Source organism: Scyliorhinus canicula, chromosome 1 (assembly GCF_902713615.1).
Source record: "Scyliorhinus canicula chromosome 1, sScyCan1.1, whole genome shotgun sequence".
NCBI classification, from domain to species: Eukaryota; Metazoa; Chordata; class Chondrichthyes; order Carcharhiniformes; family Scyliorhinidae; genus Scyliorhinus; species Scyliorhinus canicula.
Genome location: NC_052146.1, coordinates 163093279 through 163116637, shown reverse-complemented (window position 1 = coordinate 163116637; position 23359 = coordinate 163093279). Strand labels below are relative to the sequence as shown.

The 23359-nt window shown below is 50.1% G+C and overlaps 1 protein-coding gene across 5 annotated transcripts in view; it reads left to right on the top strand.

The window, feature by feature from the left end:
• Positions 1 to 23359, top strand: part of col16a1 (collagen, type XVI, alpha 1) — a 476156-nt gene that overhangs the window by 61362 nt on the left and 391435 nt on the right. For 4 of the 5 annotated variants that reach the window (XM_038801937.1, XM_038801918.1, XM_038801946.1 and 1 more), the window contains exon 2: positions 7718 to 7836. In XM_038801937.1, coding sequence (XP_038657865.1) covers positions 7755 to 7836 — 82 coding nt within the window. In that variant the 5' untranslated portion in view covers positions 7718 to 7754. Of the gene's footprint in view, positions 1 to 7473; positions 7529 to 7717; positions 7837 to 23359 lie in introns of those variants that run through there. The other variant, XM_038801928.1, reaches the window with a different exon arrangement.

The window sequence follows — 23359 nt, the reverse complement described above, 5'->3', positions numbered from 1 at the left end:
TCGGGGCCGAGAATCTTCACTGTCAGAATCTCTGGAATGTTAACTCTTTATTGCTAACGTCGATGGGACGGTTTTTTAAACCTTAAATTAAATAGTTTGTTTACTTACTGAATAGAAATGGAGGTGAATGCATTCTGGGTTGGTGTAGAGACAATTCCCTTGGCTCCCAGTCTGATAGATTTAAAGCAATGACTAAGGCTGATTGTTGTCTGGGCTCAGCGAGCTGCTGTCAGTCAGACTGAGGCTGGAGTGCCCCGCGGGGTTCGTCTTTGTGTCCTGGGCAGTACTTTATTCTTACTCTATATTACACTCAAAACGCTGCAACGCATTACGGTTTCACTTCACACTCTAGTTGTGGACAGCACCAGCAAGGCAAGCTTGTGTTGGGGAACAACAGGCCAACCATAGCCAGACATTCTGACTATTGGAAGGGTTCTCCTGTGTGTTTGTGTGTGGGGGTATTGAGTCTGCCTAGGATGGCAAGCTCGATTATTGCCCAGGGTTCATGGACTGGCCAATATCTGCCGAGGGTCCAGGGTTACCAATCCCGCCAACAACCTCCCCAGAAATACAGATCGGCTTCCTGGATACTGCTGTGAGAGACACTCAGAGAGAGAGAGAAATATCACAGAGGCTTTGAAGAGAGTGCGTTTCCTCTCATTCCTGTTGAATATCTTTGCTTATAGTTAGTTATGCTTTATCAATATCGGCTGTTGTTGGCAATGAGAAAAAGTCTAATTGGGTGAAGCAGGTGGAGGAAGGAGGTCATGATGTGATCACATCCAGCTGGAGTTGGTAATCAGGTGACAGTGAAATCTGGTGATTTGATTCATAATCTCCATCGGAATGGAGAGTGTCAGAGAAAGATGCAGGATAGATGACTGCAACTGATTGCTGAACATTGGATCCGAGTTTCACTGACTGGGCCAGTCTCACTCTTCATGGTGGAGAAGGCACCCCAGGATCAGCAAGATAAATAGTGGAGGGATGATCAACGTTTGATGGCCTTTATAGGGGGTCATGAGGCTCAATAGAGGTTGAATATTGCTCCCCCGAGCCTGTTGTGCATCTTCCAGGTATCCCTGGGCACTCTCCCCATGATGTAGAGATATGGCCTGGGGTTTCTCTGAGTTGGGCCATTTGGGGAGTTCTTTAAGGACAGCAGGTGGAGCCAGATTCCAGCATTCCCTCCCCTAGTCCCATTTCCGGCAATTTTCTCCGGCGTGGAATAGGACTGTAAGTAGCCAGCCAATGCGCAACACCCCTGCCCTTGCCGTCACCTTTGTGGGGTTGGGCGGTCAAAACACTCGCACAATTTTGGTGGATTTGGGACCTTTCTGTAAGTAAACATGATTCACAGCCTCGCAGAGGAGTTGTGGACAACGGAACAACCCAGGCCTTGAGACACCAACCAGAAAAAAATTCCCATGGAAATAAATTTGCCCCCTTACCTTCTCCTAAAGCTGTCAATCAATCACATCCATTCATAATATCAATGTTAGATGCTTTTCTTCACTTCATAACCACATAGCTGCACGGTAGCGCAGTGTTGAACACAGTTGCTTCACAGCTCCAGGGTCCCAGGTTCGATTCCCGGCTTGGGTCACTGTCTGCGCGGAGTCTGCACGTTCTCCCCGTGTCTGCGTGAATTTCCTCCGGGTGCTCCGGTTTCCTCCCACAATCTAAAGATGTGCAGGTTAGGTGGATTGGCAATGCTAAATTGCCCTCAGTGTCCAAAAAAGGTTAGGTGGGGTTACGGGGATGGAGTGGAGGTGTGGGCTTAGGTGGGGTGCTCTGTCCAAGGGCCGGTGCAGACTCGATGGGCCAAAACAGCCTCCTTCTGCACTGTAAATTCTATGATTCTATAATCTTGGGTTAATAGACACACAGGCAGTGGAAAATGTCTTCAAAGAAAAAGCAACTTATAATAAGGTAAAGGGATGTAATTCAAGAATACTTTTCCTCCCTCCTGCAGTTGTATGAACATTGTTGTTGTGCTTTGGACACAGTGCATTAATCGTTTTTGCAGCTCAGCCAAGCATTCATAATGAGGCCATCTATACAGCCTACTTTGGTTGATACAGTTGTCAGTTGGCTATGGTTGATTAATATTTGAAGAGATTGTAAACTGAGATTTAAAAAAAATATATCTTTCAAAGCCTCTGTTTATTTTGTCAGTTTTAGGATTGTTTCGTTGTCAGACATGCCAATGGATATTGGTTCTATACATTGTGGATACTGGAAGAGTAGGTATGGAAGATGCATGTGGAGAATGGAATGGGGCTTAGGAGATGTGAGGGGGCATGGAGTGGGCATGGGAGCTTTGAGGGGAAGTCGTGAGGACATAGGACATATGAAGTGGTCATGGGATGCATGGAGAGTGGGTGTATGGTTGAAGGAACTGAGGGGCATGAGCTTGAGGGGCTGATATTTATCATTACAGCTGGGCTGAGGTCCCAATAAACAGAGGTGGGTGAGCTTGCAAGTCTCACCATCCACCTGCCCCCATTGTTGCCAGTCAAAATAATGGGTCGGGGGCAGGTGGGATGCAAAAATGTTCAAAATCTCAAACCAGAATCCAACCCGTCTCAAACACGTTGCCTGCTGATTTTGATAGAAGGAGGGTGGGATAGGGAAACCAACCCAGCTACTGAGTCGAGTTGGTCATTTAAATGCTTTAATGAAGCTGTATGCCTCCTATATTTCTCTATTTAACGTTGAACCCGAGTCACTTGTGTTCCTGTTAGACCCCTCCTCCAGCGAACCTGCCTCCCCTCCCCCAGTCAACCTGCCTCCCCTACCCCAGCCAACCGGCCTCCCCTCCGCCAGCGAACCGCCTCCCCTCCTCCAGCCTACCGGCCTCCCCTCCCCCTGCCAACCGGCCCCCCCTCCCCCAGCGAACCTTCCTCCCCTCCCCCAGCGAACCTGCCTCCCCTCCCCCAGCGAACCTGCTACTCCCACCCCCCCAGCCAACCTGTTTCCCCTCCCTCAGCGAACCTGCCTCCCCTCCCCCAGCGAATCTGCCTCCCTTCCCCCAGCCAACCTGCCTCGCCTCCCCCAGCGAACATGCCCTCCCCCAGCCAACCTGCCTCCCCTCCCCCAGCCAACCGGCCTCCCCTCCCCCAGCGAACCGCCTCCCCTCCCCCAGCCTACCGGCCTCCCCTCCCCCAGCGAACCTTCCTCCCCTCCTCCAGCGAACCTTCCTCCCTTCCCCAGCGAACCTTCCTCCCCCTCCCCCAGTGAACCTGCCTCCCCTCCCCCAGCCAACCTGCCTCCCCTACCCCAGCCAACCGGCCTCCCCTCTCCCAGTGAACCGCCTCCCCTCCCCCTGCCTACCGGCCTCCCCTCCCCCAGCGAACCTTCCTCCCTCCCCCAGCGAACCTGCCTCCCCTCCCCCAGCGAACCTGCCTGTCCCACCCCCCCCAGCCAACCTGCCTCCCCTCCCCCAGCGAACCTCCCCTCCCCCAGCGAACCTGCCTATCCCTCCCCTCCCCCAGCCAACCTGACTCCCCTCCCCCAGCCAATCTGCCTCCCCTCCCCCAGCAAACCTGCCTCTCCCACCCCCCCAGCCAACCTGCCTCCCTCCCCCAGCCAACCTGCCTCTCATCTCCTACCTTGTTTCCCCAACAATGCCAGTGACCAGCTGTGAAAATCCACTCATTCCGTGGACTCCTAGTCTTTCTGATCCCACCCTCTCCCAACCCACCCCTCCTGTCTTTTCTGATTCCTCCCTACCCCTCCCTCTCCCGGCTCCTCGGCTTCAGCCTCTGATCCCCTCCTCTTCTTGAATCCTCTGAACTCTCCTCCCAACCCTTCATTGGCCGGGGCATTGAGTATAAAAGTTGGTCAGTCATGTTGCAGCTGTACAGAACCTTAGGCCACATTTGGAATATTGTGTATAATTCTGGTCGCCACGCTACCAGAAGGATGTAGAGGCTTTGAAGAGGTTCACCAGGATGTTGCCTGGCATGGAGGGCATTAGCTATGAGGAGAAGTGGATAATCTCGGATTGTTCTCATTGGAACAGAGGTTGAGGGGCGACCTGATCGAGGTTTACAAAATTATGAGAGGCATGGACAGAGTGGATAGACAGATGTTTTTTCTCAGAGTGGAAGAATCAATTACTAGGGGACATAGGTTTAAGGTGTGAGGGGCAAAGTTTAACAAAACAACTTCTATTCTTTTTCACATTTTCTCCCCAAATTTACACCCAACAATAAACAATAATCAGTAACGATGTAATGTCAGTCCCCATATCAATAACAACGATCCCATCCTCCCACCAAACCCCAAACATTAGCCCGCATATTAACATAAACAAATGACAAATAGGAATCAGGAAGCACCCATAGTCACCATGAACCCATACAGTCCCCCTCCCCTCAACCCTCCCCCCAAATGTTACATGTAATCCAATCCTCGAAAGTGCATAATGAATAACGCCCATGAATTGTACAATCCCTCCATCCTTACCCTCCGTTCAAATTTGACCTTTTCAAGCATCAAGAATTCCAGCAGGTCCCCCCGCCACACCAGGGCACAGAGTGGAGTGGTTGATCTCCACCCTAACAGGATCCGCCTTCGGGCGATCAACGAGGTGAAGGCTACAACATCTGCCTCCGCACCTGTTTCCAACCCCGGCTGGTGCAACACCCCGAATATGGCTTCCCGAGAGCCCAGTTTCAGTTTCACATGCACCACTTTAGAAATTACCCTAAAAACCTCCTTCCAGTAATCCTCCAGCTTTGGACGGGACCAAAACATATGAACGTTCACACACATCTTCCACTCCCTCAAAGAGCCGGCTCATCCTCGTCCTTGTGAGGTGTTCTCTGTACACCACCTTCAGCTGTATCAGCCCCAACTTCGCACACGAGGTGGAGGCGTTCACCCTCCGGAGCACCTCACACCAGAACACCTCCTACATATCCTCTCACAACTCTTCCTCCCACTTTACCTTGATCCCTTCCAGTGGCGCCTTCTCCTCTTCCAAAACAGCCCCATAAACCGCCGATACAACCCCCTTCTCCAGTCCCCCTGTCGTCTTCACCTCCTCCAGCAATGTGGATGCCGGCTCCACCGGGAAGCTCTGTATCTCTGGATGGGGGCAGCAGGGTAGCATGGTGGTTAGCATAAATGCTTCACAGCTCCAGGGTCCCAGGTTCGATTCCCGGCTGGGTCACTGTCAGTGTGGAGTCTGCACGTCCTCCCCCTGTGTGCGTGGGTTTCCTCCGGGTGCTCCGGTTTCCTCCCACAGTCCAAAGATGTGCGGGTTAGGTGGATTGGCCATGCTAAATTGCCCGTAGTGTCCTAATAAAAGTAAGGTTAAGGGGGGGGTTGTTGGGTTACGGGTATAGGGTGGATACGTGGCTTTGAGTAGGGTGATCATGGCTCGGCACAACATTGAGGGCCGAAGGGCCTGTTCTGTGCTGTACTGTTCTATGTTCTATCTCCCTTCTGGCAAAGTCTCGAACCTGCATGTATCTAAATATTTCCCCCTGCTCCAGCCCACACTTCGCTCACAGCTCCTTCAATCCTGCAAACCAACCCCCAAGAAACAAATTTTTTAGTGTCCTAATTCCTTTCTCCTCCCATTTCCGAAAATTTCCACCCCACTTCGCTGACTTAAATCTATGGTTCCTCCAAATCGCGAGTGGCAAAGTTTGGAGATTGGCGAGGGACGGTTTTTACACAGAGAGTGGTGGGACCCTGGAACTCGTTGCCGGGGAAGGTGGTGGAAGCAGGTCCGATAGAGACCATTAAGTGGCATCTTGACGATTACATGAATAGGATGGAAATAGAGGGATGCGGACCCTGGAAGTGCAGAAGGTTTTAGTTCAGACGGGCATCATGATCAGCGCAGGCTTGGAGGGCCTCATAGAATCATAGAACGTACATTGCAGGAGGCCATTCGGCCCATTGAGTCTGCACCAGCCCTTGTAAAGAGAACCCGACCCAAGCCCACACCTCCACCCTATCCCTTTAACCCAGTAACCCCACCTAACCTTTTTGGATACTAAGGGCAATTTATCATGGCCAATCCACCTAACCTGCACATCTTTGGATTGTGGGAGGAAACCGGAGCACCCGGAGGAAACCCACACACACACACACGGGGAGAACGTGCAGACAGTGACCCAAGCCGGGAATGGAACTTGGGACCCTGGAGTTGCTAACCACTGTGCTACTGTGCTGCCCTGTTCCTGTTCCTGTGCTGTACTGTTCTTTGTTTTTTTGAGACCGACCACCGTTCCCTCCGCCCTGGTTGCGGCCTAATGTTAAAGGCCGACCCACCTGATGGCCAACCAGCCTCCCATAGAAAGTAAATAGGAGCATGAGTAGATCATGCAGACCTGCCAGCCAGCCAGCTCCGCCATTCAGTATGATCCTGGCTGATTTTCTATCTCAACGCCATTTCAACACCCACATTCTCTCCCCATGCCCCATGACAAATCTAGAAATCTACATATTTCCTTCTCAAATATATTGCGTGATTTGGCCGCCATAGCCTTCTGTATTAGAGATTTCCACAGGTTCGCCATCTTCTGTGAAGTGGTTTCTCCTAATCTCAGTGTTAAATAGCCTCGCCCATATCCTGAGACTGTGCCCCCTTGTTCTAGACCCCCTCCCCCAGACAGAGGAAACAACATCCTTGCATTCAGTCTGCCCAGTCCTGTCAGAATTCTATACGTTTCAATAAGATCCCCTCTCATTCTTTTAAATTCCAGTGAATACAGGTTCAGTCAACCCAATCTCTCCTCCTCTGACAATCCCAGGAATCAGTCTGGTGAACTATTTCACTCTGACTGTGGGTGGGAAACAGACACAAAATTTGTTTATCGGATTGTTCTTAAATTCAGCAGGACATTCTACCCATCTCCCACTCTACGAATATTGAGGGTTATTGCACAGCATGCTGCTAATTTCATGGTACTCGCACTGATCAAAGGCTCAGCACAAATTTAAGATAACTCCACTCACAGGGAAGGAATGAGAAAGTTGATACTTGGCAGCTTTGAAAGCCGCTTTCTTCACTGGGCTGGATTTTAACGGCTGTTTTTCCCGTCCCTGATTGTGATTATCTCCCGCTTTCTCCGATCTGTCCATTCACTACAGTCCCACCCAGCCCCTGCAACATCCTGTTCTCCGTCGGGTTCTCCCTCTCAAAATCGTTACCACTTCCATTGCTCATTAACTCTTTGAGGCTGTCTTTAAGAAGGTCGGCCATCAAGAAAACAGGCAAAGGGACAATGAGCTCCCCAGCACAATTCGAAGACAAACTCTCTTCCTGTCCTGAAATAAAATTGCGACATTCTCCCCGAGTGTCCACAAATGACCACTTCCTCATGCAGTGGTTCTGGGGGATGTTTGATAAAGTTGTTTAAAATCCTGAGGGGCTTTGATGGAGTAAATAAGGAAATATTGTTTCCGCTGGCAGGAGGCTCCTCAACCAGAGGGCACAGATTGAAGATAATCAGCTGAAAAAACACAGAGGGAAGGAGAAACATGTTTGCTGCCTGACAGTGAGGTAGAAGCAGATTCAATAAGAACAGTCAAGAAGGAATTGATAACAGGGATATTTTACAGGGCCATGGGGAATGAATGAGAGTGGGATTAATTGGTACAATGGTTTGACGGATTGAACAGCCAGTTTCTATGTTGTTTGATCAGAGTACCCCAGTAACCTGTCCTTTTCTTTATCCTGTCACTCTTCCAGGTAATGGTTAAGCATTGCTGACAGACATTGGTGTAGAATGTGGACCATTTTGATCACAATCCTGTGGGTGTCCATCAGCGCTCAGCCGTCAGAGGGAGGGACGCTGACTACACACAGAGGTAAGGTCTCCTTTGCTGACATGAGTTTTCTTACTGCTGTCCAGGCTCCCACCCTGGGGTCAGTGAGGAGTAGGGGTGAGTGTCAGGGCCAGAGGTCAGAGTTCAGAGGAAACCCCAGACAACACTTGCAGCCACATCACCAAGGAGACCCGGACCACGATTCGGAGATGCTGACCTGGCCAGACTGTTGGACGTGGCGGAGTCCAGACGGAACACCCCTTTCCCCCAAGGGGGTCGTAGCGTGATCGACAGGGCAGTCAGCGTGGGGAGTGTCACCAGGAGGACCACCACCCAGTGCTGCAAGTAGCTTCATGTGGCACATGCTGTCCCGATATCTTTTCGATCGACCAGCGACAGCTATACAACTGGCAGCCCAAGGCTGCCTTCTTCAGCGTCTGGCCACCTGGACTGCCAATACCACCGTGAGGGCAGCTGCTGCGGTGTCTAAAATATCGTCCATACGGTGATATCTGTGAGAAATTGAGAGGGTGTGGGTCTGGCAAACAGTTAAAGCTTTGACCCCGGTACCCTCTGATTTCCCCCAAGCCTCCCACTCTTACATTCCCTGCCATCTCTCAGGGTTTCATCCAACGACCCGCTTGTGCCGGGGATCTCGCCCTGCACATGCACCCCTGGCTACAGCAGGGGTCCTTGGGTACCGAGGTCACGCGGGCAACCTATAGCATGCCTATTTAAAAATGCAAAGCTAGCGAAATGGCTGCTGTGGGAATCGGAGGCTGAGTGGCTATCTTGGTAACGGGCAGTCAGCCCAGGGGCATTGGGGCGCAGGGGGTCAGGCCCTGTCAGGGGTGTAGGCCACCACCATTAGGGGTGGGGGAGCTCCAGCCGCCCCAGTGCCCCTGGGCTGACTGCCCGTTACCAAGATGGCCACTCAGCCTCCGATTCCCACAGCAGCCATTTCGCTAGCTTCGCATTTTTAAATAGGCATGCTATAGGTTGCCCGCGTGACCTCTTGCTGTGGAGCCAGTTAGATCATGGGAGGCCATTAGATAGAGGGTTCTTCTTGTTAATGGTATGAAGTTTGGCCTTAATTGGTAATTATTGGTTTCTTGCCACATCGCGTCAGGATCTGGATCTTGATAACGGGAGCTGGCCGGTTAGATCGGAGACCAATCGGTGCCTAGCGTGTGCTTCCGGATTTCGGACTCTCTCGTGATCTAATCGGCCTGCTTGGATTTAATGTCCAGGCATATGCAGGTCAGGCTGGATTACAGGAATAGTGCCAGGGGATGTGCCTAGGTCGGGTGTTCTTTCAGAAGGTTGGTGCGGACTCATTGGGCCGAATGGCCTCCTTCTGCACTGGAGGGATTCTATGATTCTAACATGGGCCGGGATTCTCCCCTACCCGGCGGGGCGGGGGGTCCCGGTGGGATGGAGTGGCATGAACCACTCCGGCGTCGGGCCGCTCCAAAGGTGCGGAAGTCTCCGCACCTTTAGGGGCCAAGCCCTAACATTGAGGGGCTGGGCCCGCGCCGGAGAGGTTCCCGTCCCGCCGGTTGGCGTGGAAGGCCTTTGGCGCCACGCCAGCCAGGGCTGAAGGGAATCTGCCGGCCGGCGGAAGTCCGTGCATGCGCCGGAGCGTCAGCGGCTGCTGAAGTCATCCCCGCGCATGCGCAGGGCAGGGGGTCACTTCCTCCTCCGCCATGGTGACGATGATGGCAAAGGCGGAAGGAAAAGAGTGCCCCCACGGCACAGGCCCACCCGCCGATCGGTGGGCCCCGATCGCAGGCCAGGCCACCATGGGGGCACTCCCAGCAGGGGTCGGAGAATCCTGCCCATGGTCTTGGCCAGAAAATTATTTAAAAAAAAAAATTTTTTTAGAGTACCCAATTAATGTTTTCCAATTAAGAGGCAATTTAGCGTGGCCAATCCACCTAGCCTGCACATCTTTGGGTTGTGGGGGCGAAACCCACGCAGACACGGGGGGAATGTGCAAACTCCACACGGACAGTGACTGTCCAATATAAACATTTAAATTAAGCGTAGGAATAGCCCACTCAGCCCCTTGAGCCTTCTACACCATTCAATAAGATATTGGCTAATCTGGTTCTAATATCAAGCCCACATTCCTGCCTCCCCTCAAAAACCTTTCACCCCCTTGCTAATCAAAATGTATCTAGTTCTGCCTAAAAAATATTCAAAGATTCTGCTTCTACCGCCTTTAGGGGAAGAGAGTTTCAGAGCCGGTAGCTATATTTGGCATTGGCCCAACCTACGTACAAAATGCTATATTTATCTAAGTTAAATGCAATTAGGTGATCAGGTGCCCGTGCCTATCACGTTACAATCTGCTTGTTGTACTTTTTTCTCATTCACAATCCCTAATCCGTACAAATCCTCACTAGCACTGCCAGGCCATTGACGGAGAAAATAAAATTCAATGGTCTTAACATTATTCCTATGAGACATCAGGGCGGCATGGTGGTGCTGAGGTCCCTGTTTGTGTCCCTGGGTCACTGTTCGTGTGGAGTTTGCACATTCTCCCCGTGTTTGCGTGGGTCTCAACCCCACCATCCAACGATGTGCAGGTTAGATGGATTGGCCACACTAAATTGCCCTTAATTGGAAAGAAAAAATAATTGGGTAGTCTAAATTTATTTTAAAGAATATACTTCACAGCCAATCAAGTATTTTAAAATAACAAATTCCTGTGAGACATCACTGGGAACAAGCCTCCAATCCGGTCAGCATCCAAAACATTCTCAGAAAAGGGAATATTGCTAATTCTGAATCCACTGGAATCACTTCGGTGGGACAGACCGCTGAATCATGGGTTGGGAATGGAAGAGACTACCAAGTCATAGGGTGGGGATGGGAGAGACCACTGAGTCATGGGGTGGGAATGGGAGAGACGACTGAGTCATGAGGTGGGAATGGGAGAGACCAGCGAGTCATAGAGTGGGAATGGGAGAGACCACTGAGTCATGAGGTGGGAATGGGAGAGACCACCAAGTCGTAGGGTGGGAATGGGAGAGACCACCGAGTCATGGGGTGGGAATGGGAGAGACCACCGAGTCATGGGGTGGGAATGGGAGAGACCACTGAGTCATGAGGTGGGAATGGGAGAGATCAGCGAGTCATGAAGTGGGAATGGGACAGACCACCGAGTCATAGGGTGGGAATGAGAGCGACCAGCGGGTCATAGGGTGGGGATGGGACAGACCACCGAGTCATGGGGTGGGAATTGGAGGGACCACCGAGTCATGGGGTGGGAATGGGAGAGACCACCGAGTCATGGGGTGGCAATGGGACAGACCACCGAGTCATAGGGTGGGAATGAGAGCGACCAGCGAGTCATAGGGTGGGAATGGGACAGACCACCGAGTCATTGGGGGTGGGAATGGGAGAGACCACCGAGTCATGGGGTGGGAATGGGAGAGACCACCGAGTCATGGGGTGGGAATGGGAGAGACCACTGAGTCATGGGGTGGGAATGGGAGAGACCACCGAGTGATGGGGTGGGAATGGGAGAGACCACCGAATCATAGGGTGGGAATGTGAGAGATCACCGAGTCATAGGGTGGGAATAGGGGTGACCACCAAATGACAGGGTGACAATGGAAGAGACCACTGAATTACAGGGTGGGAAGGAGACAGACGACTGAAACACAAGTGGGAATGGGAGAGACTCTAATAGCAAATTGGCAACACTTTACCACAGTGATTGCAGCATTTGGAGAGCACCCAGGGACAGGCGATATACGCCAACCATGTTAATAACATCCATACCTGAAGAATGAAAAGGTTGATTGTCCTGTTGCTGGTTGTGTGTGAGTGCTGTAGAAAACTGAGGAAGTGGCAACAGATGTGTACTGAGTACGGAAGGAGTTGACAGTGCCTTGCAGCAAGTTTCCAGTCAGAGTCGAGAGGTAGAACAAATCATTCCGAATAAGTGAAAGGTGTAAATCAGAGATCAGCAAGCATGTTCCAACTCACAAAGAAGGTAACAAAGTGGCTTTGTTAGCTCCACAGAAACAGTGAACATCAGCTGAGGATAGCGATCTCAGCCTTGACATTCAGAGACTGTAAGTAAACATAAAACGGAATCATAGAATGGTTACAGCACAAGAGGAGGCCGCTTGGCCTGTCATGTCTGAAGTAACATTTTCCATAATGCCATCCTCCCGCCTTTTCCTCTAATCCTGCACATTCTGCCTTTTCAGATAATAATCCTGTTGAAAACCTCGATTTTCCTCCTGTTGCCATTCCTTCTTTTCCCAATAAAATCTGGTTCTTGATCCTTCTATCAATGAGACCGGTTTCTCTCTATCAACTCTATCCAGTCTCCTCAGAATTTTGAACACCTCTAACAAATATCCTCTCAGCCTTCTCCCTTCTCTTCTCCAAGGATAACAGTCCCAATCTATCTATCTAACTGAAGTTCCTCATCCCTGGAATCTACCTAGTGAATCTTTTCTGTGCCCTCCCTCATGTCTTCACATCCCTCCTAAATTGTGGTGCCCAGAACTAGACACAACATTCCATCTGAGGCTGATCCTGTGTTTTATATAAATACAGTAACTCATAAGGAAGTTGTCAGTAACGAAGGTAAATTTATTTACGTATTTACAATTATAGGCTTAGCTCACTCCCAGTGTAGAGCGTGTTGGGGGGATAAATCTGATCAGGCCCTGAGTTGGGCTTGCTTTTATCCCCTGCCTAAACAAGCCCCAGACCTTGACCTCCGCCCCCTTTCTAGGAAGCTCGTATGCCATGAGTCCCACACGGAGATCAGTGATTGTTTCCCTATGGTCCTCATGGGGGTTATAACAATAAGTTTAACGTGACTTTCTTGCTGTTGTACTCTATATCCCTATTGATATTTTAAAATAAATTTAGAGTACCCAATTATTTTTCTTCCAATTAAGGGCATGGTCAATTCATCTACCCTGCTCCTCTTTTGGGTTTTGGGGGTGAGACCTACGCAGACACAGGGAGAATGTGCAAACTCCACACGTTCAGTGACCTAGGGCCGAGATCGAACCTGGGACCTTGGCGCCGTGAGGCAGCAGTGCTAACCATGTTATGTCCCTATTGTACAATTAATTAACCAAACTCTGAATGTGTCCTGCCACCTTCAATGATTTATGCACATTTGCTCCTTGTGCTCCAGCCCCATCTTTTCGAATTGTTACATTTATTTTCTAATGCATCCCTTTATATTCTAATATACAATTGTTCCCTTTATTTTTCTAATATGATAGCACAGTGGTTAGCACTGTTGATTCACAGCGCCAGGGTCCAAAGTTTGATTCCCGGCTTGGGTCACTGTCTGTGCGGAGTCTGCACGTTCTCCCGTCTCTGCATGGGTTTCCACCGGGTGCTCCGGTTTCCTCCCACAGTCCCAAAAGACGTGCTGTTAGGTGAATTGGACATTCTGAATTCTCCCTCTATGTACCTGAACAGGCGCCAGAATGTGGCGACTAGTGTATTTTCCCGGTAGCTTCATTGTAGTGTTAACATAAGCCTGCTTGTGACAATAATAATAAAGATTATTATTGTCTCTCTGTGTTCTTCTTACTAAATGAATCACTTCACGTTTCTCCGCATTAAATTTCATCTGCCACCAGTCTGCCCGGTCCACCAACCTAAAGTTATTCTGAAGTTCTCACGTTATCCTCCTCACTGATCACAATACTGACAAGTTTGGATACATCTGCAAATTTTGAAGTTGTTCCCTGCACACCAAGATCTAGATCATGAATATAGAATATCTATCAGTAAACGTAGGATTCCAACACTGACCCCTGGGGAACCCCAAGATAACCCTTCCTCCAATCTGAAGACAAGTATTCACCACAAACTCTCTGTTTCATGGGGATAGGAACCTTAGTAGGGAGACAGTGGATGGAGAAACAAGGATAATAACAAAACACAGAAATGTAAAAAGCAAAAGTGGAAGAAAAGACAAGTGTGAAACAAAATGGGGGTATAATGCAAAATAAAGCTAATATGACTAACAAGGTTAAAAAGACAAGTCTAAAGACTTTGTGTCTTAAGCAGAACATTCGCAATAAGGTAGATGAATTAACAACACAAATATATATAAATGGTTATGATATAGTTGCAATTACAGAGACATGGCTGCCAGGTTTACACAAGGATGGGAACTGAATATAGAGGTATTTCATTATTTAGGAGGGACAGACAAAAAGGGAAAGGAGGGTGGGGAGTATTGTTAGTAAAAGAGGAACTCAATGCAATGTAACGAAGGGATATTGGCTCGGAAAATCATACCATGGAATCTGTATCAGTAGAGATTAGAAACACCAAGGGGCAGAAAACATTGTTGGGAGTTGTCTACAGGCCCCCAAACAGTAGTGGAGATGTAAGGAAAGGTACACTTGGAAGGTAATAATAAGAAATCCTAGATTCAGGCTGTTTTAGCTCACTGGGCTAAATCGCTGGCTTTTAAAGCAGACCAGGGCAGGCCAGCAGCACGGTTCGATTCCCGTACCAGCCTCCCCGGACAGGCGCCGGAATGTGGCGACTAGGGGCTTTTCACAGTAACTTCATTGAGCCTACTCGTGACAATAAGCGATTTTCATTCATTTCAGTAAGGGACACAACTGTAATAATGGGTGACTTTAATTTACATACAGATTGGACTTACCAAACTAGCAATAGTCTAGTACGTGGAGTGTTTACATGATGGTATTTTTTTACCAATATGTTGAGAATTCAACCAAGAGAACTGGCTATTCTAGACTGGGTGTGGTGTAATGAGAAAGGATTAATGAACAATCTTGTTGTGCGACATCTCTCTGGGAAGAGCGACGATAAAACTATTGAATTCTTCATTACAATATGCAGAGTGACATATTTGATCTGAAACTAGGGTCCTGAATCTTAATTAAAGGAACTATGAGGGTATGAGGTGTTAATTAGCAAAGGCAGACTGGGGAACCTTACTAAAGGAGTTGACGGTGGATAGACAGTGGTTCATATTAATAGAACATTCCTGTCTGGGAGATCAAAAAAAAGAGGGAAGGTAGCTTGACTGTGAGTTAACAAAAAAATGAGCGATAATATTAAATCGAAAGAGGACACAGAAAAGAATTGCCAGAAAAAGCTCAGCACGTCTGAGGATCGGGAGCATTCTGGAATTCAGCATTACCGGGACAAAAAATTTGCTCAGGAGGGGGAAAATGGAGTATGAAAGTAAATTGCAGGGAACATAGAAACTGACCACAAAAGCTTTTATAAATATGTGATGAGAAAAAGATTAGTAAAGACAAATATAGACCCCTTACAGTTAGAAGTCGGGAAATTATGATAGAGAACATAGAACATACTTTGGTTCTGTCTTCACAAAGAGGCACAAATAACCTCCCAGAAATGTTATGAAACCAAGAGTCTTGTGAGAGGGCGGAATTGAAGGAAATCAGGATCGGTAAGAACATGGTGCTCGAGAAGTTAACAAGGTTAATGGCTGACAAATCACCAGGCCTGATTATCTACATCCAGTGTATTAAAGGAAGTGGCCATGGAAATATTGGATGCCTTGGTGGTCATATTCCAAAATTTTATAGACTCTGGAACAGCTCCTACAGATTGGAGGGTGGCAAATGTAAGTCCACTATTTAAAAAGTGAGGGAGAGAAAAAAAGGGAGAATTTCAGAGCAGTTAGCCTGATCAGTAGTGGGGAAGATGCGAGAGTCTATTCTAAAAATGTAATAACAGGACATTTGCGAAGCATTAACAGGATTGGTTTAGGCAAGGCAAGTCATGTTAACAAATCTACTGGAGTGTTTTGAGGACGTAACTAGTAGAATAGATAAGGGAGCACCAGTGGATGTGGTGTATTTGGACTTTCAGAAGGCTTTTAGAAGGTGACTCATAAGAGGTTAGTGGGCAAAATTAAAGCACATGGGATAATGGGTAATGAACTGGCATGGACTGAGAACTAGTTGACAGACAGGAAACAGAGAGTGGGAATAAATGGTCTTTTTTTGAGCGGCAACAGCAATTAGTGGGAGACCATAGGATCCGGACCTGGACCCCAGCTGTTCATGATATGTTTAAATGACAAGTTTTGTGAGGGAACCAAATGTAGCATTTCCAGGTTTTCCGATGACACAAAAATGGACGGAATTGTGAGTTGTGAGGATGATGCAAGAAAGCCTCAAGGTTATTTAGACAAGTTTAGAGAGTGGGCAAATATGGTAGATGCATTGCAACTTGGTTAAATGTGAAGTTATACACTTTGTGTGAAAAAGAGAAAGGAGGAGTATTATTTAGATGGTAATATATTGGGGAGTGTGGATGTACAAAGGGATCTTGTCAACTAAAGTGGAGAGGCAGATGCAGCAAGCAGTCAGGAAGGCAAATTAAATGTTGGCCTTCATTGCAAGAGGATTTGAGTTCAGAGGTAGTGATGTCTTATTACAGTTATACAGGGCCTTGGTTAGTCCACACCTGGAGTACTGCATGTAGCCTTTGGTCTCCTAAGAAAGGATATATTTGCCATAGAGGTTCATTGGGCTGATACCAGGGTTGATGCGGCTGTCCAAGAGGAGAGATTGGTTTGAGTAGGCCTGTATTGACTAGAGTTTAGAAGGAGATCTGATTGAAATATATAGAATTCTAACAGGGCTGGACAGATTAGATGCAAGGAGGATGTTTTCTGGACAGTTGCCCAGTTCGATGTCGACCTCTTTGCTACTTTGCACCTGACGGCGCAGTGTTCATTCATAACTTCAACGATGGTGCTCGATGTCTGGCAGGATAAAAGGGGCCGAGTCCCGTATCGATGTGGATCCTGATGCTCAGTCCCGGTACTTTAGGGGAAGGCCTGTGCCCTATGCATTACTTGCCAAGTTAATGTGGAGCTGAAACACCTGAAGGATCTTGGGATTATACGCCCTGTACAGTTTGCAGAGTGGGCTACACCTGCATTGCCAGTAATGAAGCCTGACAAATGTCTCCGGCTCTGTGAGGTTCGCAAGCTCACGGTAAACAGGGCTTCAGGCCTGGACAGGTATCCAATGCCTCGAGTGGATGATTTGGACGCAAAACTAGCAAGAGGATGTTCCTTTACAAAACTTGACATGAGCCATGCTTATTTACAGGCGGAGCTAGATTCAGCCTCCAGATCATTTCCTGCCATGAACACCCATAGAGGGTTACTTGAATACACTTACCTCCCGTTTTGGAGTCCCATCTGCTCTGGAGGATTTCCAGGGTGTAATGGAAAATATCCTGCATGGTCTGCCAAAGGTGCTCGTCTATCTGGATGACGTGCTCATCACGGGCACCACGGAGAACGAGCACATGGACAACCTGCAAGAAGTACTCAGGCGGTTTTCCCAAGTACGTGCCCGGCTAAAGAGGAGAAAGTATGTGTTCCGTACTAGAGTGGTGATTTACTAAGGATACCCGGTGGACAGGGATGGTCTACACCCAGTGGAGATCAAGGTTCGGGCCATAAAAGGGACCACCCCGACCCTGAAGAACACCACTGAATTCCGATCATTTCTAGGCCTGGTAAATTATTACGGAAAGTCCATCACCAACCTGGCCACCTGATTGACTTCATGCCTCAGACTACTGAAGAAGGACCAGAAGTGGTGCTGGGGTGCCTATCAAGCCAAAGTGTCCCCCGGAGTAAAAGAGTATCTGCCGTCCTCACAGCTCCTCACTCTCTATGATCCACCTCGGCTGCTAATCCTAACATTCAATGCCTCCCTCTCTGGCATTGGGATGGTGCTGGCCCACAGATGGGATGACAGTACGGAACGCCCCATCTGTTTAGCCTCGAGGACTCTGGCGGTGCTGAGCGACGATATGCTGAAATCCAGAAGGAGGGCTTGGCAGTAATATTTTCAGTCAAGAAATTCCACCATTATGTTTACGGGAGACGCTTCTCTATTGTGACTGACCACAAGCCCTTGCTCGGCCTTTTTAGGGAGGATAAAAGAATCCCACCCATCATATCAACTAGAAAGAAGCTTCTATTCACTGCGAATGAATATTCGTTTCAACACTGCCCATAGGATCATAGATCATAGAATTCACAGAGCAGAAGGAGGCCATTCAGCCCATCGGGTCTGTACCGGCCTTTGCAAAGAGCACCCAACTTAAGCCCATACCTCCACCCGATCCCCATAACTCCACCTAACATTTTGGACACCAAGGGGCAATTTGTTTTAATCATGGCCGATCCACCTAACCCGCACATTCCCGGATTGTGGGAGGAAACCGGAGCACCTGGAGGAAACCCATGCAGACACGGGAAGAAAGTGCAAACTCTATACAGAGAGTCACCCGAGGCCGGAATTGAACCCGGGTCCCTGGTGCTGTGAGGCGGCAGCGCTAACCACTGTGCCACCCCCAGGTCCATGCCAGCGCTCTCAGTCATTGCCCATGAATTACCCACCCTCACCAGTGGTGGATGAAGTGGTTGGAGCTCTTAACTTTATGGATACCTTGCCAGTGATGGCTGCTCTGGCACGCACATGGACGCAGTGGGATCCGAGCCTGGCAAAACTGCACTACCTGGTTTTGAGCAGTGGAGCACGGGACCCTTCCAGCCTTTTGCCTGGAAACGTTCGGAGCTTAGCATGGAGGACGGTGCCGTACTGTGGGGAGCTTGCATGGTAATCCCGCCACAGGGTGAGGAGTCCCTGCTGAAGGACCTACACAGTGGACACCGGGATGCCCCTAAGATGAAGATGTTGGCCTGTAGTTATGGCTGATGACCCGGCATCAATGGAGACATTGAGAGGGTCATACGCAGCTTCCTGGCATGCCAGGAGCATTAGAAGCTCCTTCCAGCTGCCTCCCTTCATCCATGGGAATGTGCTGGATGCCCATGGTTGCGACTGCATGTGGACTTCGCAGGCCCTTTCATTGGGCCCATGTTCCTCGTCATCGTAGACATCCACTCGAAGTGGCTTGACATATACAAGGTGGTCCCGACGCCATCCAGGGCCATGGTAGAAAAACTCAGGTGCTTGTTCAGCACCATGGGATGCCTGAGGTCCTAGTGATGGACAACGGGGCGCCCTTCATAAGCGAGGAGTTTGCCACATTGGCAAAATGGAACGGCATCCGGCATATTAGAACTGCCTCATACCATTCCTTATCTAACGGCCTGGTGGAAAGACTTTTAGAAGGGGCATAAAAAAGCAAACCACGAGTTCCATTTTAACTACCGCACAATGCCACAGATGACGTCGGGGTAGTTCCTGTAGAGCTGCTGATGTGCTGAAGGCTTAGAACCCAGTTGAGCTTCACATTTCTGAAGCTCGGCGGGAAAGTGAAGCTGCAGCAGGAGGTGCAGCGGAGGTCGCCAGGCCGGCAGTTGCACTCGGGGGATGTGGTTTATGCCGGCAACTTTGGAAACGGGACACTTTGTGCTGAAGAGAACAGAACTGGCTCCCCTACAACGTTAGGATTCAGAGGAGAGTTCAGCAGAAGCATTTGGACCACGTCAGGAAGTGGGAGCCTGCGCTATACGACGCCAAACCAGCAGCATTTACATCCCCTCCATGCTAGGAATCACCCCATAACCAAGGCCCCAACCGTCTGTATACCAGCACCTGGTCCAGCAGGAGGTGACTCAGGCTCGGAAATGTGGGCATGGAAGTATCCATGCAGATAGACAATGTCGTATTCAGGACCAAGGTTCCGGCGATAGCATTTCGGAGGTCAACCAGGATCGGGGGTCGACGAACCGATATACGCCACCCGATTTAGAATCGCCACAGGTTGAAGCAGTCTTTTTTTTTAAATAATTTTTATTGAAGAAATTTTTCAAAATACAAACATTTTAACCCCCCTACATTTACATTTAAATTATAACAAAACAAAGTCAAACCCCCCTACTTAACAAAAAAAAGTCCCCCCCACCCCCTACTCGCGCGTCCCCCCCCCCCCCCCCCCCCCCCCGTCCCCCCCCGCCGGCGAACTGGCAGTCAGACCAACTTATCATTTCTGGCAGTGTCCTCGGGCAGGCCTTGCCCGTGCCACCACCGCTACCGTACTTCCTTCGTCGTTGTCCCCCCTCCCCCTCCCCCTCCCCCTCCCCCCCCTCCCCCCCTCCCGCCCTCCCCTCCCCTCCCGGGTTGCTGCTGTCACGGCCTCAGTTTCTATCTCTGATCTAAGAGGTCTAGGAAGGGTTGCCATCGCCTGAAAAACCCCTGCACCGACCCTCTCAGGGCGAATTTGATCCTTTCCAATTGAATAAAGTTTGCCATGTCGTTTAACCAGGTGTTAACACTCGGAGGCCTTTCGTCCCTCCACTGAATCAAGATCCTCCTCCGAGCCACCAAGGACGCAAAGGCTAGTATTCCAGCCTCCCTCGCCTCCTGTACCCCCGGTTCCACCCCAACCCCGAAGATCGCAAGTCCCCATCCTGGCTTGACCCTGGACCCCACCACTCTCGACACCGTCCCTGCCACCCCCTTCCAGAACTCCTCCAGTGCCGGACATGCCCAAAACATATGTGCATGATTCGCAGGGCTTCCCGAACATCTAATACACCTGTCTTCACCCCCGAAAAACCGACTCATCCTTGTCCCCGTCATGTGGGCTCTATGCAGTACCTTAAATTGAATGGGACTTAGTCTCGCACATGACGACGACGAGTTGACCCTCTCCAGGGCGTCTGCCCATGTCCCATCCTCTATCTGTTCCCCCAGCTCTAACTCCCACTTATCTTTCAGCTCCTCTACTGGTACCTCCTCCACCTCCTGCATAATCTTATAGATGTCCGAGATCTTCCCCTCCCCGACCCAGACCCCTGATAGCACCCTATCACTCACCCCCCTGTCGGGGAGCGCGGGGAACCCCGCTACCTGTCGTCTGGCAAATGCCTTCACTTGGAGGTACCTGAACGTGTTCCCCGGGGGGAGCCCAAATTTCTCCTCCAGCTCTCCCAGGCTCGCAAACCTCCCCTCTATAAACAAGTCCCTCAGTTGTCTAATACCCGCCCTCTGCCAGCTCTGGAATCCCCCTCCTGTGTTTCCCGGCGCAAATCTGTGGTTCCCTCTTAGTGGTGCCCCTATCAGACCTCCCACTTCCCCCCTGTGTCGCCTCCACTGCCCCCAGATCTTGAGGGTGGCCGCCACCACCGGGCTCGTGGTATACCTCGTGGGAGGGAGCGGCCATGGTGCCGTTACCAGTGCCCCTAAGCTTATGTTGCCGCAGGACGCCCTCTCCATGCGCTTCCAGGCTGCCCCCTCCCCTTCCATCATCCACTTTCGTACCATCGATGTATTTGCCGCCCAGTAATATCCTGAAAGGTTGGGTAACGCCAGCCCTCCACTATCCCTACTCCGCTCCAAAAAGACCCTTCTAACTCTCGGGGTGCCATGTGCCCACACATACCCCATGATACTACTCGTTACCTTCTTGAAAAAGGCCCTGGGGAGGAAGATGGGCAGACACTGGAACAAAAACAAGAACCTCGGGAGGACCGTCATTTTAACTGACTGCACCCTCCCTGCCAGCGACAGCGGCACCATGTCCCACCTCTTAAACTCCTCCTCCATCTGTTCCACCAGTCTGGAAAAGTTCAACTTGTGGAGGGTCCCCCAGTTCTTTGCCACCTGCACCCCCAAATACCTAAAACTTTTAACTGCTCTTTTGAAGGGGAGCCTCCCAATTCCCTCCCCTTGGTCTCCCGGGTGTATTACAAAGACCTCACTTTTCCCCAGATTTAATTTATATCCCGAAAAGTCCCCGAACTCCGCTAGTATCCCCATTACCTCCGGCATTCCCCCCTCCGGGTCTGCCACATACAACAACAAATCATCCGCATAGAGCGAGACCCGATGTTCCTCCCCTCCCCTTGTCAGTCCTCTCCACCCCCCTGAACCCCTCAGTGCCATCGCCAACGGCTCAATCGCTAATGCAAAGAGTAAGGGAGATAGGGGACATCCCTGCCTAGTACCTCGATGGAGCCCAAAATATTCTGACCTCCTCCCGTTTGTTACCACACTTGCCATCGGAGCTGAATAGAGCAGTTTTACCCACTTGATAAATCCCTCCCCAAACCCAAACCTTTCCAACGTCTCCCACAAGTATTCCCACTCCACCCTGTCAAATGCCTTCTCCGCGTCCAGCGCTACCACTATCTCCGCCTCCCCTTCCACTGCTGGCATCATAATCACATTTAACAATCTCCGGACATTTGTGTTAAGTTGGCGTCCCTTCACGAACCCCGTCTGGTCTTCATGGACTACCCCTGGCACACAGTCCTCTATCCTGGTTGCCAGGACCTTTGCTAACAGCTTGGCGTCAACATTCAGGAGGGAGATGGGCCTGTAGGACCCGCACTGGACCGGGTCCTTGTCCCGCTTCAAAATCAAGGAGATCAGGGCCTGCGACATTGTTGGGGGCAGCACCCCCCCCTCGCGCGCCTCATTAAAGGCTCGCACCAGCACTGGACCCACCAAGTCCACAAATTTCTTGAAGCACAGTCTTGGCGAAGCGGCAAAGAAGGCACCCACCACTGGTGGCTGCCGGGAACACTTTCTGGTACTTGGTCAGTTAATCATACAGATTCCAGGTGCCCAGCCGAAAAACCTATTGCCAGTTGAAATGGAGGACTTGCAACCAGTGATGCCGCAGCATATTGAGCCCCGGTCACCATACCACAATCAAGGGAAGACAGACCGTGTGTTATTGGAGTTTATGGTGGTCTCCACAATGCTCAATAGCTCGCTGGTATAGATCGTCAAAATCGCCTTGGTGTCGAAACGTTGGATCCATGATGGAAACGGCAGTTCCAGTGTCCATTTCCATCACTTCAGGATGATTATTTACTTGTACATGACCTGGTCGATGCAACATTCGGTGCGATCATAGTAGCTGCCTTGAACGGGACTGTCTGTGCAGAATTTGGCGGCTCTGGTGATCATGTGTCCTCTGACCACACATTTGACAATGTGGTCGGCTCTCCCCTTCATCCTCGGGGGTGAGGGGTTGGGGGGGGGGGTAATCCTATTGATCTGCGGTGGTTCCCGAGTGCTTGGCCCGGCTGTGGAATTGCCTCTGGGTTTCCCTTTGGGAGGTGAACTGGCCTGAACGCCATTGCCCCGTGATGGAGCAGGATTTCAAAACGGATGGCGGGCCAAACTATGGACGCCATAGTCCATGGACCTCTGCAGTTCCTGCCGTGCTTCCTCTGCTTCCTCTGCATGTTTCAGAGAGGGACGGCCTGAACGCACAATGCTCTGTGAGATGTCACAGGCGGGTCAAGAAGTCAGTGACCGATTTACCTGGAGACCACATTGCCATATTAAACCTATACCACTGCATGATTACGGACGGTTTAGGGTCATAATGTTCAACTACCAACGTGACCAGCTCATCAAACAATTTGGAGTCTGGTGCGGCCGGATAAGTGAGACTTTTTATAATTCAAAAAGTTGGGGCCCCGCAGGCGGTCAGCAGGGTGACTTTCTGATGATCTTCCACCAAAATACCGTTAACCTGGAGAAGCACCTCATGTGTTCAGCATACTGGTTCCAGTCTTCCAGGTCCACATCGAAGA